The sequence below is a fragment of the Anguilla anguilla genome, chromosome 7 (genome assembly GCF_013347855.1).
Source record: "Anguilla anguilla isolate fAngAng1 chromosome 7, fAngAng1.pri, whole genome shotgun sequence".
Lineage (NCBI taxonomy): Eukaryota > Metazoa > Chordata > Actinopteri > Anguilliformes > Anguillidae > Anguilla > Anguilla anguilla.
In genome coordinates, this window is record NC_049207.1 from 17,474,832 (window position 1) to 17,493,744 (window position 18,913).

Sequence of the window (18,913 nt, forward strand, 5' to 3'; positions counted from 1 at the left end):
CGGATCGGTATGTGTGTGTGTGTGTGTGTGTGTGTGTGTGAGCACTGTGGCCTGTGAGAGATCCTTTTCAGCTGCCTTTTAAAACCCCTGGCCTGTGTGGGGCCTGTGGAGGTAATAATGCCTCTTGCGAACTCCACACACATTTTTCATGTCATTAAGATCAGTGTCAGCGGCAACTTGTGCTTCCGGCTACTGTGTAGTTAGGCATAGAGCAGACAGAGGCACACACACACAGTCCCATTCTCACACACACACACACACACACACACACGCACACACAGACCCACACACACAGACACATGCATTATCCCCTCACACACACAGATACAGCTTGCAGCTGCTGTACATGCTGCACTCTCTTACACGCTGAGGAGACGCTCCAGTGAGCTCAGTGAGGGGGAAGCAGAGCTCTGCAAACATGGCTCTCCGAGTGCATGTAGTGACAGTGAGGTCTCTCTCTGTACAACAGGGGATTCAGAGAGGGTCATACCTGCTTCTGCACTTCTGCTCTCAATTATTTTATTAGCCCAGCCATTAGGAACAGTTATTTCAGCTACTTTCCTTTCAGTTAAGTTCTTGGATGACAGCTGAAGACCTGTTCCTGTGTCACAACATAAAAATAGGGTATTGCAGTCTAATCTGCAATTAAACCAACATGTATGCAGTATATTCAGCTGATTGGTTAATTTGGCTGCTATAACTGGTGATAATGAAAACCCGCATACACACCGTCCCCGGCCCTGCAGGAATGGATTTGCCCCTCCCTGCTCTATGGGGCTACACTTTTCTGTCCTGGGAGGGTGCTGTCAAATTTGAGAAACAAGTGACAGAGTGCCCCACAGAGGGGGTGGGGCAAGGCTTGTAGGCTACAGTGATGAACAGTATGAGAGGAATTTTGCATGAATATTTAGAGGGATCTGAGAAAGAGCTTCTCTTCATGGTTTATGCCACACAGAGCCCAGATCTGAAACTGTACAGTAATCCCTAAGATATGAATCAATCAATCCCATACAGCAGTAAGCTTATAAAACACTGCGTCTCACCCAAAATGGTGTTCCCCAATTCATCGCACCGGAGCGCGAGACTGAAGCAGCCCAAAGAGGGCATCTAAGGAGATCAAACACACCGCGCCGTGTGGAGGTCCTTTAAAACGTGTGCCCTAAACCCACTGTACTGCTCACACACAGCCCGCTGAGCTTTAGGCTGAAAGCCTCTAACACAGGACACGGGCCTTTTGGGGTGGAGCGTTCTGCTCCAGTCACTTAGCAGCGTGTAGCCTGAATCCTCCTGTCGGCCATGTCTTAATCCGCGCTGTCTGTGATCCGTCTGTGCGCATGAGAGGCTTTTAAAAAATAAGGCGGGGGGGGGGGCTTGGGGTGGGGGGCATTCTTCCCAGGCCTCAGAGCGACCCCGCTAACGAGGCGCTCGCCCGTCCCCGCTTCTTCTTCTGACGCTCGTCTCCGTTTGCTCGTCTTCAAAGACCAACTTCTTCCCCGAAGGACACGTGCAAAGTCATCCCGTTACATCAAAAGAGCCTTTGACTGACATTGACCAAGCATGAACATACACATTTCTGCACGCGTAGATCAGCGACAGCGAGATAAAAGTTCACGCAGAGAACCCTGCTGTAACACTGGCTGAATCCTTAAACGCCTGCTCTCTCATGATGGCCAAAGCACCAACCATCGGGAGCCATTTTGTGTGTTGTGTGTATCTTTAATTTCACACAGTTGGGACAAAAACTGGACATGCATGTGTCCCCTTCCTGCTTTGACCGTAGTTTTCAGTCCGTGAAGATTGCGCTCTTGAATTCCAAAAGACATTTTCCCCTTTTAAATGCAACACCACACACTCAGCCCATTCTGCAGTTCGTTCTGAACCAAATGGACTGTGCACCTCCACCTGTCCTGAGGGAAGAAGTATGAAAGTTGGGTTTCTCACATACGGCGCGGAGACAGAAAATGTGCTACTTACCCTACAACCACTATAATGAAATCCAGCAGGTTCCATCCGTTGCGCAGGTACGCATTGGGGTGGAAGAGCAGTCCATAGGCTATTACCTTCAGAAATGCTTCCACTGTGAAAATGATGAGGAACAGATACTCCACCCGTTCCTGAGCAAGAGAGAGACAGAGAGAGAGAGAGAAAAAAATAGAGAGAGAGAGCAATGTTAGTTTGTAGTTTCTGGTACTTGATTGAGTCAATTAGAGTAAACAAGGAAAAAAATACATTAACAAGATATGCTTGTGTTCACTTGAATGTCACACACTTACTGAATTGATTCAGAATGCCAAATGGTATTAAGGCTTCTGCATGCTTTACTTCTTGCAGCTAGATGCCAGTACGTACACACCACATACACAGACAATAATAGGCAATCTTGCTGCAAAGCAAAATCTGAAAAGCCGGAAAGGCCGACACAGGGAGGGAAAAACGATGACTAGAGGTCAAAGGTCAGCCGTGACGGCCACGCGGCCGAGTGAGTTTCGATTAGGCTCACAGAGGCAGCGATTGGCCGGTGCTTCGCTGGCCCGCGCTACCTCCCCAGATCGCCAGCACCTCCTTGCTGCACCCGGGAGTCGATCCCGCAGTGGCACACCAGCGAGAAACCCCGTAATCCAATTACTCTCAATTAAACATCATTAAGATAAGAGCCCTCAGCAAGCCCATCCAGATCAACGCTTGCCTCGTTCAGAGGGAGAAAGAGCATTCCTCCCCCCTCCCCCCTCCCCCCTTGTCCCCATCGCTTTCAGGCCTGTGGGCAGGGATTATAAGAGTAACACTCGTGGAGAAGATATTGCCCTTAGACACACGCACGCACGCACACACTCACCTTCACCAGCACACAGTGGGCGTTATCAATGCAATCAAGAGCTGTCGCAGCGTGTTCTGCCGTGTCGGGTGGATATTACTATCCAATAAACAAGTTTTCATTGCGCACTGCGACTGCGAACGCAGAGAGGGCCGCTCCCTCACGCGCAGAAAAGGCTCCAGTGGCACTGCTGCTCACGCAGACCCAGTAGGCGAGTACCTGGCAGACCACCATCAGTGCCAGCTGTCCGTCTGCAGTCGCCCGCTAGCGCTTCACCAATTACTTAGCATTATTTTATCAGCTAATCCTCAACTCAAATGCCCCGCCTCATTAGAGAAGTGCTGTAGCGGCGACTTGCTGTGCTGATGGGGGGGGGGGGGTCGCTAGCGGTAGCTACAGGGCACTGTGTGCATGCTGGGGGGGGGGGGGGGGGGGGGGGGGGAACACCTCAAACTGGGGGGAAAGGGTGGTGGTACATATTCCAAGGACCATAAGCTCCCCTGCATGCATGGTGGCCGTGATCGGCACAGACCCACCCAAACAGCTAACGGCACACACTGAGAAATCGTTTCTGATCCGATCTGCATTTGCCCTTGTCCCCCGGCCACTCACTTTGCAGACATTTTGAAGGTATGCTGTAAAAAGCCTTTCAAATAAGCAGAGTGGACAGCAACTCTTTTCTTCTTAATTTGCAACCCTCATCCTGAATCTTAACACTGCCATCGGTGTAGGGCCCTTCCAAAAACACCAGCAAAGCAGATTAAAGATCTGTTTAAGGGCCAGTCATGTATATACAAGCGCTTCATGTAAACCTCTCATCAAGTCACTCAAGTAGAAATAATTAGACCCTGACTGCAAATCCTTGATAGCCCTGACAGCAGCACAGACCTGAAGTAAACTCTCTTTTAAAAACCTCTCCACCCCACCTCCCTGAATATCCACCTGGGTACGTGCGCACCTACCAGGACTGGAGCTGACATACCCCGCCCCACCAGCTGTCTTTGGCCCACCGGCAGATGTTAACAGTAAGTGCTTTGGGCAGGTGCTTTGCTCCAAAGAACATGCTGATTGAGCGCAGAACGTGGTCCAAACCAAGAGCCCAATGACAATAATGATGATGATGATGATGATGTTGACAAGGAGGAGAAAGATGAGGAGGAGAAACTGGCAGGCACTACTGTAGCAGGGGTAGGAGAGGAGAGTACAGAGGGTTGGAATGATCATGAAATGGGGAAAGGTGTTAATGGAGGTGTGGTTGTTGTCTGACTGTCACACTGGTTGCTAAACACAGTGAGGGACAGGATGCATGCTGGGTAAATTCAGCGACGGCAGAGGAATTGCACAGGTCAAACAAACAAACAAAAAACTGTTTTGTCAAAAAATATTTCAGGATACCTGTCCATTTTTTTTGGACGAATCAAAGCAGAAATAGTTTGCTGCCATCATTTCCTCTTTCACAGAGGCCACAAGTCACACGCTAACAAAAAGAAAGCTCTGTTCTTGCATTGGCCATGCATCAGAACTTCCCAGCTTGTCAAAAATGTAAAAATAGGAAAAATATACAAAAATTTAAGACGTACAGAGGACGCGTGCCAAAGGCAAATCAATCAGATTCTTGGCACCTGTAATCCGTGAGATAAATGTGACGGACGTTCCTGTGCCAGGCGGCCCAGCCCCGCCCGTTTGCCGTGAATACTGCGAGGTGTCCAGCTGAGGGCCAACGTTTCCTGCAGACGCGTGGAGAGACCGGCTACGCCATGTCAATTACACCGGCGGGGCGGACGAGGAGATCTAACAAGCCATTCACCACTTCAGCTCGCATCTAATGGCTGCTCTGGTCCCTGTGACCTACTGAAGTGCGGTGTCGCCTCCAACTTGGCAGACTCAGGCCCGTCCGCTTAGACCGCCGGGCCACTTCAGTACACCTCCCAAACCGCGTCTCGCATTCACCCGTCCGTCTAACCTCATCACTCTGTGCTTCCCTCAAAATCCCGCCTTTTAAAAAAAATTGAACAACTCAATACAACGTGTAGTTTATGCCACAGAACAAATGCAAGCCTTGGTCAAATGACATGCATAGACTGGGCTGTGTGCTGAAATTAATATGAATTCTGTGCATTTGAGGCATCATTTTTTAACAAATGGCCCAATATATTTTCTTCAAACCAAATCTTCTTGCAGGTAATTATACTGGGAAATGTATTTTATGCAGCCTGATCCCCATCGTGACGTATGAGACAAAGTGGAGAGCTTCCTGCAGCAGATCTGACGTCAGACAGAATGCTCTCCCAGCATTCCCTGCGCGTCTCCAACATCCTGCCGGGCTGATCCAAGGTGACCCCAACCGGGGGGGGGCCATGGGAACTGTCCCGAAGCATCGCAGGCGAGGTGCCACTGCAGTTGCGCCCGTACGGGACTCAGAGTCCAGCTGCAGCTCCCCCCCCCCTCCCCCCCCCCCCCACGTCTCCTCTCCCCCAGAGACAGCCCTGTTCCCAGATACAGCAGCGTCCACGACAGGGAGCCCTGCCAGATCCGCTCCCCAGCCGTCAACCAGCAGTCTGGGAAAAACGGGGCAGCGCAGATTCATGGTCTCTCGCTATATATAGGTGTGTGTATAAACAGTGTTCATACCCATGCAATACTCTGAATGTAAATAATCAAGGGAACAGTGCATACGTATACTAGTCAAATAAGGATTAAATATGTATATTTTCAGAGGGTCTTACAGGCAGGATGTTCTTTTATAGAGACATAAAATAAAATTACATGACTGAAAATATTACTGAAAAACAAACACACTCTTAGTCTGAAGCCATGGGAATTTGTCAACTAAAAAAGGGCACAAAAGCACTGCTGACAGAGACATGACCCTGTTTCCTTTTATGTGTCTGCGTTGCTGCTGTTCAGGAGAAAGGACGGAGGCCTTTTCACACAAACCCTCTCAGAGAAGGACAGCTGATCTAGGATCAGTTTAACCTTTTAGTTCATAATATATAAAGTTAGGACACAGATAGAGAAAAATCGTGTACAGGCCCAGGCTTGAATAGCATGTAAGAGTGAAGAGACCCTCTTAGTGTAAGAGGGAAAACAGTGCCTGGACCTCCCTGTACCCCCCCCCGTACTGCAACGCTGGTACTGAACATCACTGCAGTGGGGCTTTGCATGGGGGGTGATGAGACTAAGGGGTTTAAAGAATTCGGCTCTTTTAGGAAATCTCTTTTCTTACAGACACGCACTGCCAGACCACCGAAATCCTGCCGGACTCAAGCGGTGACTGTAACTGAATTCAGCTGTGGTTTTGTGCTCAGAACAGTCCAACATTCCCTGCATGTGTGCTTCTGGTGCGTGTGTGTGTGTGTGTGTGTGTGTATATGTGTGTGTGTGTGTGTGTGTGCGTACTGTATGTGCCCCACTAGAATGCCACGTTAAAGGATTCCTCTTTCACATTTTCCTGTGTTGTGAAATCACACTGATTTATAAGCTTTAAAAAACCTCAAAGATCTCCATGGCTTTTCCGAGAAACAGTCAGCTTGACCCTCCTGCCCGGCAACCTTACTGAGTTACTCATAGAGGGGTTAGTGGGGAGTGCCAGTCCCACTCAAAAAATACCACAGCCTTCCAAATAAGCAACAGCCAAGTCTGACCCAGGGATTTTTACCTTCCCCCAAAATCCAGAAAGCAGTGCTGGATGATCCTGTGCAAAAGCAGTGTCTCCCAACTGGGCCTTTAATCAATTAAGTTTCACTGAGGTGCTAACTGACTATTGATTAAGAGGCCTTAATTGGTACAAAGAGTTATTTTGCTGAGGAAAACGAAAATAAGCACAGAAATAATGTGCTTATTCAACATTGCTTTGCAAATATCTAGCTATCAGGCACATTTGAAGGACCTTTCTCAAATAAGTTTAATTTGCTTCATCTATTTTTCTAAGCCCTAAAATAGTTAATTGCACAACTTACCTCCAGTTAAAAACTCATCTTCTTTTATAATTTCACCGTTGAAATAAACAGGCTACTTTAAAGGAATAAAGGCTATCGTTCTGCTTGAGCAAGCACACCTGCATTGATTAATTTACTGCAACAAAAGGCTCATGGCAGATACCTGTCAGGAGATTAATATTCAATTAACAGCTCAATCAAAGCTAATTAACTGAAGTTTTCCTGGAAGGAAAACCAACATACTGTACGCACAGAGAGTCACTCGGAGTAGAACAGCAGCCTACGGCTTAAAAATATGGTTGCTGCTGCACAGCTTAATCATTTGACAGACTGGGTACAAACAAAAAACAAAAGGGTTTCATGTCAGCTAGTAATGAGAAAATCATGCCTATGCTTTGTGGTGATTTCAAGGTCACCAGCTATTAGTTCTGGGTGCCGTGTTCTAAATCTAGGGAAAGAGTCAAATCCACAATTACACACCCAGTGCTGTTGGTGGCCCCCATGTGCTGGAGAACATAAAAAACAATAAAAAAAAACATCCTCAGCTATGGTCCTGCTAAAAAATTTAACCTTCAGGGTATTATGTTTTCATGAATACAGAACACAAGAGGAAAACATTTATATTCAAAAGAAAGTACAACTCTACAATATTTGGTTTGGTTCATCCTTCACAGAATACTGTACACGCACAAACCCAAAATAAATGCCTTATTAAATGCAATATTCAATTCCAAATGATAATTACAAGTGCTGGCATTACCATTAACATCCATAAGACAAAGTAACTAACACCATTCAAATCCAATAACTACTTGATACCAAAAGACATGCCCAGCTGCATTCATAAAAAAAGAATTGCCCGTTCTGGAGGGATGCATGCTACTAGCATGCCTTCCCTCTGAATCGAGTGGAGTCCACCTGCATCTTTACCGCTCTGCATTTCATCAGCTGACCCAAAGGCCCGCCCAGCCGACACAGCGGCCGCAGGCAGACCGCAGGCGCCTGATCAGAAAGGCCGCCAGTGAACTCTGACCCCGGTGACCCACCCTGCTGACAGAAACCCTGCCTCCCTGGGTAATGCCGTGCGCTATTATGTACTGTACCATGAGACTCTCGGCTGCAGTCAGCCCTGGCAGGGTCTGGATGTGATCCAAGAGCAGGATACGCCACAAATTTCTCAGGAGCCCTTCTTTACGCCTACATACAAGTGCTTTAAATAATTTAATACATCAATTATCCGATTTAACCAGGAATTTTACAAATCTTACACAATTTTTGCCAGTGAACAAAATGTTTTGTTGGACATACTCTTTCTAAACCCTGTGGACACTGTCGATTCTAGAGTCCTGATATTGACTGGGGGCAGCGGCTGGTCTGCAGAGTACCTCCAGCATTTCATAAGGGGCTTCGTTTTGGGGCACGGAACGGGGAGTTGACAAAGTGAGAAAACCTCTTATCTCCTCTGCTGCCCAGAGGTTTGTGCACTTGTATCTGAGGGAAGCCATAAAAGGCACTGTTTCCCTTGCCCTTTTGCAATGACCTGATTAGGCAATCCCTACCCCCCCTCCCCAACCACAGAACACATCTTTTTCCTTTTTTACTCAAACAGGGAAATTTTCATACGTTTTCTTGTTCTGTTAGGCACAACATTGACAGAATTAGTCCCCTGGCCTTGTACTAACAGTGATTACAACATTAACCCATTTATCAAAGCGGGATTCAGTCCTGTGGCCTCCAAATATAAGACAGTCACGGTGAAAAAAACAACTCCTGTAATGCAGCACTGGCAGAGAGGGCTGCCCCGTTTATGCCAGGTTTTGGCATAAAAGGAAAATGTATAAAAGAGATAAACATGTTCGCCATTCTGAGGCAGACCTTTTGGAATAAGAAAAACACAGTGTCACACAGTCACAGTATGGCAAAAGAAAAGTGTTACATGATACAAAAACCTGTTCTAAAATAGTACACATGCGCATACCACTTTGTTTTAAAAATTCCTTCCGATGAAGTTTTATACACACACCTTTTCACATTCATACAAAATGGACCATCTTTACACTTCTGACATGGGTTCAACAAGGCAAACATTAGCTAATGTTAAATAAATTCTTGCAAACAAATTCAAATGTTTTCTAATGGGCACGGATATTACCTAACAAAGAGGATGATGCCATGAAAGTTGACAATCATTTTGCTGTCATAAATCGTTTTTATTAGCCTTTAATAAACCTAATATTAATTTTTTGAGAAAACAACTCTGGCCACCACAACATTCTCCAGTGAACACATCTGATGTCTCTTGAAAAAAAAACCCTAGAATGTGCTTTAGTATGCCTGTTATGTTGCCCACACGGCTAATAATCTGCATCGAAAATCTGTCTGCTTCTTTGTTGATAGACACCATTTCAGAAGCCAAGTGATAATGCCTCTGCCCACCCGCTACAACACAGACCCGACTACTTCAGACACAAGACAAAAAGAACAAAAGAGTAATGACAATGAGAGGCTTCCGCACATGACAATCTTTCATGAACGGTGCAATTACTCAAACTTAGAGTACACTTGAACACGACTGTCTGTCTGCGATCCAGCTGCTCTCTTCACAAGACACAGACTAGTCAAACAGACAGATATAGAAAATTTGATGCGGACTCTTAAATTTTTTTCAGAGCTGAGGGAGTTGCATCAGATTAGTTCTTTTTTTTTAGAATGAAGTGATTTTATTTTCTTATTCGCTGACTGTCAGGTCACAAACAAAATTATAAACAGAAAGTTCAGTCCAACAGAGCTTTCAGTTGTCCTGCGAGCATTTGCTTGAGAGAGAGAGAGAGAGAGAGAGAGAGAGAGAGAGAGAGAAATAGTTTACTCTAAAAATGATAAATCTAAGCACGATCTTATCTAATCTCTTTAAGCATATTTAGACACGCATTCAGCTTTGTCTGTCTGTTGATATGTGCAACACATACCTTTTATGTTTCAAGCTTGGTCTACCACAAGTGCGGTCTGACTCAAGTGTGGTTGTACGTGCGGTCTGATACGAGTGTGTCTGAACCCGGCCCTGCACTCTGCGGTGAGAGCGGACAGTGATCAATGTGTCAGATGATCTGAGAGAGGCGCGTTCTGACATAAGTGCTGCTCTTAACTCTGAGGTGAGAGTCGTCTATAGCGCGTCCAGTCTGGGTCTAATGCGGTCGTGCTCCCAGAGGCTGGAGCGCGGTTTGAAATGACCGCAATATCCGCGCCGAGTGCAGTCTGAGGTAAACGTCAACGCGCGGCCTGAGATTTCGGCTGAGATGAGCGCGGTCGTTCGTCGCTGTTCTGTGCTCTCGAGAAAGCGCGGTCAGTGGTCTGGAAGTGTGGTCATGTCCTGTGTGTAGGCTGAAACTCGCAGTCATGTGCTCGTAGAGTCACGGGGGACTACAATGAGTTTGGTCATGAGCCCTGAAAAGAGGACGGCCCAAAACAAGCGCGGTTCCCCCGGTCAGACTCCGCCTCTCGCCGCACGGGCTGAGACGCGCGCGGTGGAGGTACGCGCTGAGGTGCGGTCCGGCAGGCAGGGACGTCGCGACGGTCAGAGACCAGACAAGCGCGGTCGTGTGGCCAGAGAAGGGGCCGGAAGGCGCTCTCGGCCTCCCTCCCTGTGAGGTAACCGTCGCCGTCTCACACATCTGCAGGCCGCGCGCCGACGGTGATCCCCGGCGGCTGCCACCGGCGCCACATCTGCTGCGCGTGCTCCCCACTTTAATCCAACACATCTCCTCACACTCAGCAGAAGGACAGGGTGTTCAGGAACAGTTTGTAAAGCTGAATATCCCACCACTTGTTTTCTAATTACGTGTGTGTGTGTGTGTGTGTGTGTGTGTGTGTGTGTGTGTATATATATATATATATAAAAGAAGGCTGAGTAAAGTTATTTATACATAAAAAACAAATAGCCTGTTGATTTGAGCAGTGCTTTAGGTGTAGGGCCTACTGCAGGTAGATAAATTAGAGCAATGCATACTTGTGAAGCAGCTTTGAAAAGCCGCCACTCGGATTAATTACACTACCTGTCTACCTTCTCCCAGAAAAATGAAAAGATGAGATTCTCCAGGTCTTGTCTGCTTCCTCCCGGTGTTTACAAATGATCAACTTCAGTCAATAAAGCCCAGGCGTATATGACACTGAGTGGACACCTTGGCCAGTGAACAAGGGAAAGCATTTAAAAACACTTCACCTCTCTGCTAGAGAAATGCATGGCAAGTACAGCATCCAACAAATGGATGCTACTTGTAGAGAGCCCAGCTAAAAGCATTCCATACCGTAGCTTTCTATAACAATAAAAGAACTGCATACCCAGCCAGATATCCAAGGACAGTTTAATAATATTGTGAGCTGGAACTAGCGACCCAACATTAAGCATTGTGATGGGAATGTCCTCCAGTATCAATGTGTATGTGTGTGCGTGTGTGTGTGTGTGAGCACATGTGTGCGTGTGCGCGTGTGTGTGTGTACATGCATGTGTGTGTGTCTGTGTGTACATTCATCTGTCTGTCTGTCTGTCTGTCTGTCTGTCTGTCTGTCTGTCTGTCTGTCTGTCTGTCAGTCTGTCTGTCTGTCTGCAGGCTCACTGTTACCCCTCCTCACAAGCTCAGGCTCTCGTACTCTGTCCTGCTGGATCTCCAGAAATGAACAGAAGCACACATCCAACCCCCCAGTCCCCACCAGAGTACTCCACCCTGGGACCCCCCATTCACAGGCCCCAGTCAGATAAAGCTCTGCGGCGTACACCCTGCAGAATCACAGGGACAGAACTATCCTTTGCCCCATATAACAGGGCCCGCCAACTCAATTTACATATCATTTTAGAATCCCTATTTCAGATGCAGATGGACAATGCACATGCAAAACTCAAGGCATACATTACAGTAGGTGACTGCAATTATATCCCAGAGTTTTTATGAATATACCCAATAATGCTATCATCCTTCACTGCAGCCAGGCACATTATTATTGATACAAAAGCATGATTTATTTACAGCTGTGCCTGGCCCGCTCCTGCAGGATTCACACGTAAATCAAAGAAGATGGATTTCCACGCCTCGCCTTGTCACCAGGCAAAAGCAATACCACTTTGTTTCCCCCCATCCACTGAGCACAGACAGAGAGAGAGCGAGAGGGAGAGAAAGAGAGAAAGGGAGAGAGAGAGGAAGAGAGGGAGAGAAAAAGAGAAAGGGAGAGAGACAGAGATTCTGACTGTAAAGATAACCGGGGGCTGGTTTATTACACTGGCCACAAAAGACCATAATTGCAAACAATAACACACTTAAAAAGGTCAATCTGAGCTCGGGGCCAGCAGTTCTTGGAAGAGCAGACGCGTATCGGTTTCCCTCCGCGGTGCGCCCGCTCTGGCTGGGGGCTGAGAGCTCTCGGCTCCCTGTGGCAGAGGGGAATCGCTCTGGAGCCGGAGAGCGCCGCTCGGCTGTGGCGGCCCTGTTAGGCCAGACGGGCTCCCGCTGGTTCAGCACCGACCCGTCACACCGCTAATTAACCCGAAAAACAAACACCACCCAACGCGACAAACGGCGTCACGCTGTTCAATAAGACAACGGCGGTCTAAAAGGCTCAGAGGATTGTGGGACGTTCCTGGTCTGGCCGATGAGTTCTATGACCCGAGCTGAATCACAGGCTGTCATACCACCCCCCCACCCCCACCCAAAGGGATCAACCAATGCCCTGCTTCTTCTTTAAACTGCTCCCCTAAGTTACAATGTAAGGTAGTGAGAACCCCCCCAGCGCGGTCTCCGAGAGCAAATCCAGACACATTCACTTCCTGTTTCACTGCATCTCATTGGCCAATTCAGACCAAAATTAAAAATAAATAAAAAACCCACCAGATCAATCTTTGACTTCTGTGATTTCACCCACAAATGACAGCACTTCCTCCATTAAGGTACCGTCACACCTGGAGGAGGCTGTTTTGTGACTAATAGCAGGTGCAAATCATCCGCGGTGCACTTTACTGTAAGGCCATTACTGTAATTGCACAGCAATTTGTGAGACTGGGGGCCACGATAGGGGTGCACGGAAAACGCGCGATAAACGTGAAATAAAAAAAGACGTCGCTCGGACCCACTAGTTGGATGTCTCTTGAAGACGTGGTTCTGTTTGATCCAAACGAACAGGTGCGCGCTTGCTGAGGTCAAGAGAAATGGCACAGACGGGCTCGCAGCTGGGGAAGATAAACTACCAATCAAAACACCGTCGCAAAGAAACGATACCCCGTGCCCACAAAACATAAAGTGATGCATCTTCATCATTTTTTTGAGCTGCCTGATACAAGTTTAAGACATCTGATGGCTAAAGTATCCTTCTTAGCGTGTAGCTCAGCATTTCACCTCAAAAAACAAGTGATCACACTGAAAGCACATAATGTGGAAATTATTTACCAGTTTTAACACCATATATGATACAATGTTTGCTCCCTATAACATTGTATGTATGGGGCACTCAATATATTTTACACTGAGGGTATCTGAGGGTGCATGTGTCTCTCTAACTAACTTGTAAGGACTGACTTGTAAGTTGTATCTTGAGGGTATCGACTTGTATTGAGCTGTTTTGAGGAGAGCAGGGGTCGGGTTGAGTGTTGAACTCATTCATCATGTGCTCTGTGGGTCTGTGGGCTGTAGAGGTGGTGTTAGTTTCCCCACAGTGAGCTGATAAAACACAGCACTCCAAATGCACACTGCAGGAGGGGGAGGCACGGCGCCAGGGTGACAATCATCCGCCACACCACAGGTACAACGCAGACTGACTGCACACAGACACACGCACGCACGTGCACACACACATGCGCACACACAGACACACACATGCACACAGACATATACACACACACATGCGCACACACAGACACACACATGCACACAGACAAATAGACACACACACGTGCGCACACACAGACACACACATGCACACAGACATATACACACACACAAGTGCACACAGAGACACACGTGCACACACACACATACACGCACACACACGCGCACACACACACAGACACACATGCAGAGACACACAGACACACACACACACACGCACATACCCACACCCACACACACACAATCATACACACACGTACCCACACAAATAAATGTTTTACAGCACAGCCACAAGAGGTTAACTGGACGAGATCCCAGCCGAAGGAGAGAGAGACGCCACGCTGAATAATAGCGTCTGGTCCCTTTAACCGGACAGTGGCGGTAAGGGTGCACATGCTGCACACCTCTGTTCTAAATCTGCCTGACAGGCAGACTCAGCGGCGCACCGGCGGTTTCGGGGGACAGGAAAAAAAGAAAAGAACATCTGCTGAAAGCGAGCCTGCCATAAATTCACACTCCCTTCAGCCTCCTCGTGAGTCAAACACTCATTAAGAAATGAAATCTTAACAGGTCATTGGATGTTAATCAATATTCTGGCTGTGCGTAACACAGAGAGGGGGCCTAATGACTCTGGCTCCTTGGTGAGGAAATGGTAGGGCTCTGGGCGCTAGAACACAGACATGCCCCGCCCCCTCCCCACCCCCCGTATTCTGTCTACAGGCTCACACCTGCCACACCTCTGATGCTGACGGGCCTCTCTCCCAAGAGAGCTCCAGTCAGAAGAGTTCTCCTCTTCCTTCCTGTTTGGCTGGTAACTGAAACGACTGTGGCACGGATCCGCATCACTTCCGGATTCAGTATCATGGCAGAGCACCATAGTAAGAGCACCACCCACCCCACCCCACCCTCCCCAATGGCTCCATTCCTGTTGTGGGCTGTCCCTTCCCACTCTCTGCACTGCAACTTTGAGGGAAGGACACATGAAGCAGCAAGAAGGAAGAGGAGGAGCACAACCAGCTTTCCGTATCCAGTAATTCGGTTACTCCCGGCGAGTTTGGAATCGGTCAGTCGGAACGATGAGATTAAAAGCACAGCATCCAGGAACGAGTGCCTGTTGCCCTGAGCCTTTTCCCCCCTGCACCCGCCGCGTGCCCCTGAAGCTACGCTAAGGGGATTAGCCGGCCTTTCCCCCTGGGGGCGCGCGGAAAGACATTGAGCTCGCCTGGGGGGGGGGGGGGGGGGCCGCAGCATACAGCAGCACCGCACTGCTGGGCTTCAGGGCCGCGTAACGGCGGAAGAGGCTCAGGTGAAACCTTCACCTCGGGCGGTGACCTGGCGTAAACCGCAGGGGAGGTGAGTGTGTGTGCTCAGTGCAGCCTTATCACCTAAGCACACATATTAGCAAGAAAAACGTGCGGCGCGAGGGCGAGGAAGAAAACCCAGCACCAGATGTTAACCTCATGCAGGAGTGCCTGGAGCTGATAAAACAGTGTGTGAACAAGCTCTGGTTTAATGTTTATATCCCTCATTAAACACCGCTCATACATATTCATGAAACTCATATTGTACACTGCACCGTTAAAATTGGAAAGAAATTAAAATGAACAAATGAAAAACTGACTGACTGCATGCATTAATGAATGAATGAATTAACGGCTGAATTAATGCATGAATGATTGATTGATTGATTTGGACTGGGAGCTGAGCTGTGCAGACAGCGCAGAGTCTAATACAAAAACATGCATAATACCCAGTTGTGCGGGGTGCTCTGCCTGTGCTGGAGGACAGAAGCAGGGAGAGGCAGAGGACAGGTGACGGACAGAGGGAGGGAGAGAGAGAGAGAGGGCGAGCGCAGCTGCAGATGAACCAGGCAGCCAGGTGGAGCCACTCGGCCACCAGCATCGACAGCCTGGCGCCCCCTACTGTCCCTTTAATCCCGCACCACGGGCACGTGCACCATGCAGTGTTTATACACAAACACGGCACTGAGCTGCACTCAGACTCCTGAGCCCCACAGACACACACACACACACACACACAGAAACACACAACCACACACACATGCACATAAACACACATGCACACACACGCACACAGACACACACATGCACACACACACACACACGCAAACACACAGAAACACACACACACACACACACACACACACACACAGAAACACACAACCACACACACATGCACATAAACACACACATGCACATGCACACACGCACACACACACACACACGCAAACACACAGAAACACACAACCACACACACACACACAATCACACACACATGCACATAAACAAACATGCACATAAACACACACGCACACACACAAACACAGACACACACATGCACACACACACACACACGCCAACACATACAATAACACACACACACAGACAAGCAGATGCACACAGACACACACATCCTAAACTATGTTTTTCACCGTTGCCTAACAGACCTCTGACTTCTCATGACTGGGTGACTGCTTGACAGGCTTCTGAATTGCAATGATATGATAATACAGTTAGGCCGGTCAGGGGACGGCGGATGTATTTTATGGAAAATGGTTTTTTAAAACAGTGGTAGCACCCCCCACTCTCAAGACTACACACAGAACATCACGGATGACTTCACCCTCAAATCAGCAAATCAATCATCCACGCACTGACAAATGCTACTATATATGCTGAGACAAACAGCGCTCTCTTTCACTTACGTCATACTCCGCAGTGGCGGTGTTTATTATCCTCTTTCACACTTGTTCAGAAAACACATTTTTTTTCTAGAAGGGAAAGGAACGAACATGCGCCACTATTTCTCCCGACAGAACCGAGCGCTGCGCGCATCCGTGCGGATTGTGGACTTAGTGATTCACACCGAGGGAAGCCCAGTACTCATGTTTCAACAAAAGGGACCGGGGGACTGGTTGGGTCTGTGACCTGGTGTCAGGCTGGGGCAGCATAAGCCTATGGAATCAAACCGGTCACATCGCTTCTCTTTGATCCCCAGAGAGCAAGCGGACTCTTCTTATTGACTCCGGTCATTCTGTCAAAATATTCCCCATGTGCTCCACTGCTACCAGGGCGCTCTACTCAAAACCAGGCTGCACAAGACAGCCCTGGTGAACGGCAACTCGTACCGCAGCGCCAGCTCTGTGCTGACAGGAAATACAGGCAGGCTTCCTGTCAGGAAATTATCACCGATCCTCTAAAACACCGGAAATGTATCACCCTTAATTTTGCTGGTGGCGTTCAGGGTGGAGGCGTCCCGATACCAACAAAGTTACAGCATTCTTTGGTAGCGTTCCTTTTTCTCTCTCTCTCTCTGGTGAGGCTGAGCGCTCTGCAAGCGTTGCCATAGAGACCAAATGGGGCTCCGTTGCTGTGGAAACTGACAGCAGCATGCAGCAGGCAGAGCAGGCTGCCCGGCCCCCTCAGCAGTGGGATGCTGATCAGTATTTAACCCTGGATAATCACTGCTTTTCTCCGAGAACAAGTCAGCGCCCACAAATCACCGCTTCCCTTTTTTACTGTGCGTCTCCAGCCACCATGTGTGTGTGTTTGCGTGTTTGTATGTAAAAGTTGGATGGATGTGTGTACATGCATTTGTGTGCACCACCGTGTGTGTATGGATCTAGAAGTTTGGTACATCTGTGTTTTGGTTAGGTGTGGTATCATCATGTTGTCTTCATCAACACATAATTACAGGGATGTAGTTACAATTTCTCCTTCCCCAAGATGACAGGGCAAGGCCGCAGTAATGTACATGTTACCCGGGTAGTGACACTTAAATATGGCAAAACACATGACTTCCACTCAGCTGCCAACAATGGGTAGAGCCGGCACAGTTCCTTTAAATAACCTAGCAGTAAGCCACCTGTTTTGTGCCAAAAAGCAAGTTTGTCAGTTTGGATGGTTTCTTGTTGGGCCGTTGCTGGTACCCAATGTTGGAATGTTGCTATTTTGGTCCTTAAAGCTACCAATGAGAAAAATGTTGGCTCACTCAGTCAGGCCAAAATTGGGCCATCAGGGTGGTATTCCTATTAGATGTTCATGTCATCATCATGATTGGATAGACAGAAGGAGAGAGGATAGTCACATGTAGTGTACTGACATCAGAAATCTTCTAATTTTTTGTTGATATAAGGTTTCTCTATGAATGATTAATGTAATTAATTTTAAACACTTTTCAGTATTTAAAGTATTAATGAAAGGTTTTTAGAAGCAGAAAAATGCGTATTTTATATATCGGACAAACTTCAGAAGCATTCTGATGAATGTTTTGTACTGCAAGTATGAGATAACAACAGTTATTTGCCAAATCACTCTGTAACCAGAGTGACCCCTGGTTACAAACAAACACACAGCAGAGACCACTCCGGAGGAAAGTGTCTCTCGAGTCCACTCTGTCTGAAACCCGGGGGTCCATCTGTACAGCGTCACTCAACTCCTTTCTCAAGTGGAGAATATTCTGCTCTCCTACAGGGACGGGGGCCCAATTCCATTAGAAATGCAGTAAATCCACAAAATGAACCGAAATCCAATTAATCAATAGAAAGTCCTCAAAGAACATTATAGGCATTTTCTTCAGGTTGTGACCTGAATTTCAATGAACTCAGTGACTGACAGAACTGAGCATGGCATTGACTCCAGCCCTTGTCTGCTGAAGACCTGCCTGCTCTAGGAAGTCCAGCAAAGCCCTGATGCCAGGGATTAGAAGGCATTAGACACACAGGTATGAGAAGGTGTGATGCTCAACGCATCCAAACAGCAGGCAACTCTGAGGGCTTGGTTTGATACATATCATCGCCAGGGCAACCTGCACCATACCGGAACCAGACAAACGTTACTGGTGCTATTCAGTCTTTATATTATTGTTTTTGGTTTTTTAATGTCCGTGTTTATTTTCATTTGAAAATGTATCGAATGCTATCTTTTTATGTTTTTCTTGTCACCATCTCCTTTGTTTGTTCGCTAGTCCTCTTCCATTTTAAGCATTCTGAAGAATGTTTTTTTCCAATAATACCTCAAATCACATGGCCTCTATGGGCACAGCAAAATCAGTAGCTCAGGTTAACTGTGTTCTTAAAAGCACAAACATGACTGTTACTCTTAAAGGCTATTAACCATTAACGTACAGTTGAATATTCGGTTAATTCAAGATAATCCTGAAAAGAAAACTTCATTTGAAAACAATTAAAAACAATAATGCAGACTAAAATGGAAACGTACATGATGTGGAAGAAGCTGAATTTTTTTTTAAATTCCTCCACATTTCAGTCTTCACCT

General features: G+C 47.5%; 1 protein-coding gene across 17 annotated transcripts in view; it reads right to left on the reverse strand.

The window, feature by feature from the left end:
* The window catches only part of cacna1c (calcium channel, voltage-dependent, L type, alpha 1C subunit), a 224,077-nt gene that overhangs the window by 74,018 nt on the left and 131,146 nt on the right, over positions 1-18,913 (reverse strand). For all 17 annotated transcript variants that reach the window (XM_035426451.1, XM_035426457.1, XM_035426450.1 and 14 more), the window contains exon 4: positions 1,975-2,114. In XM_035426451.1, coding sequence (XP_035282342.1) covers positions 1,975-2,114 — 140 coding nt within the window. The remainder of the gene's footprint in view (positions 1-1,974; positions 2,115-18,913) is intronic.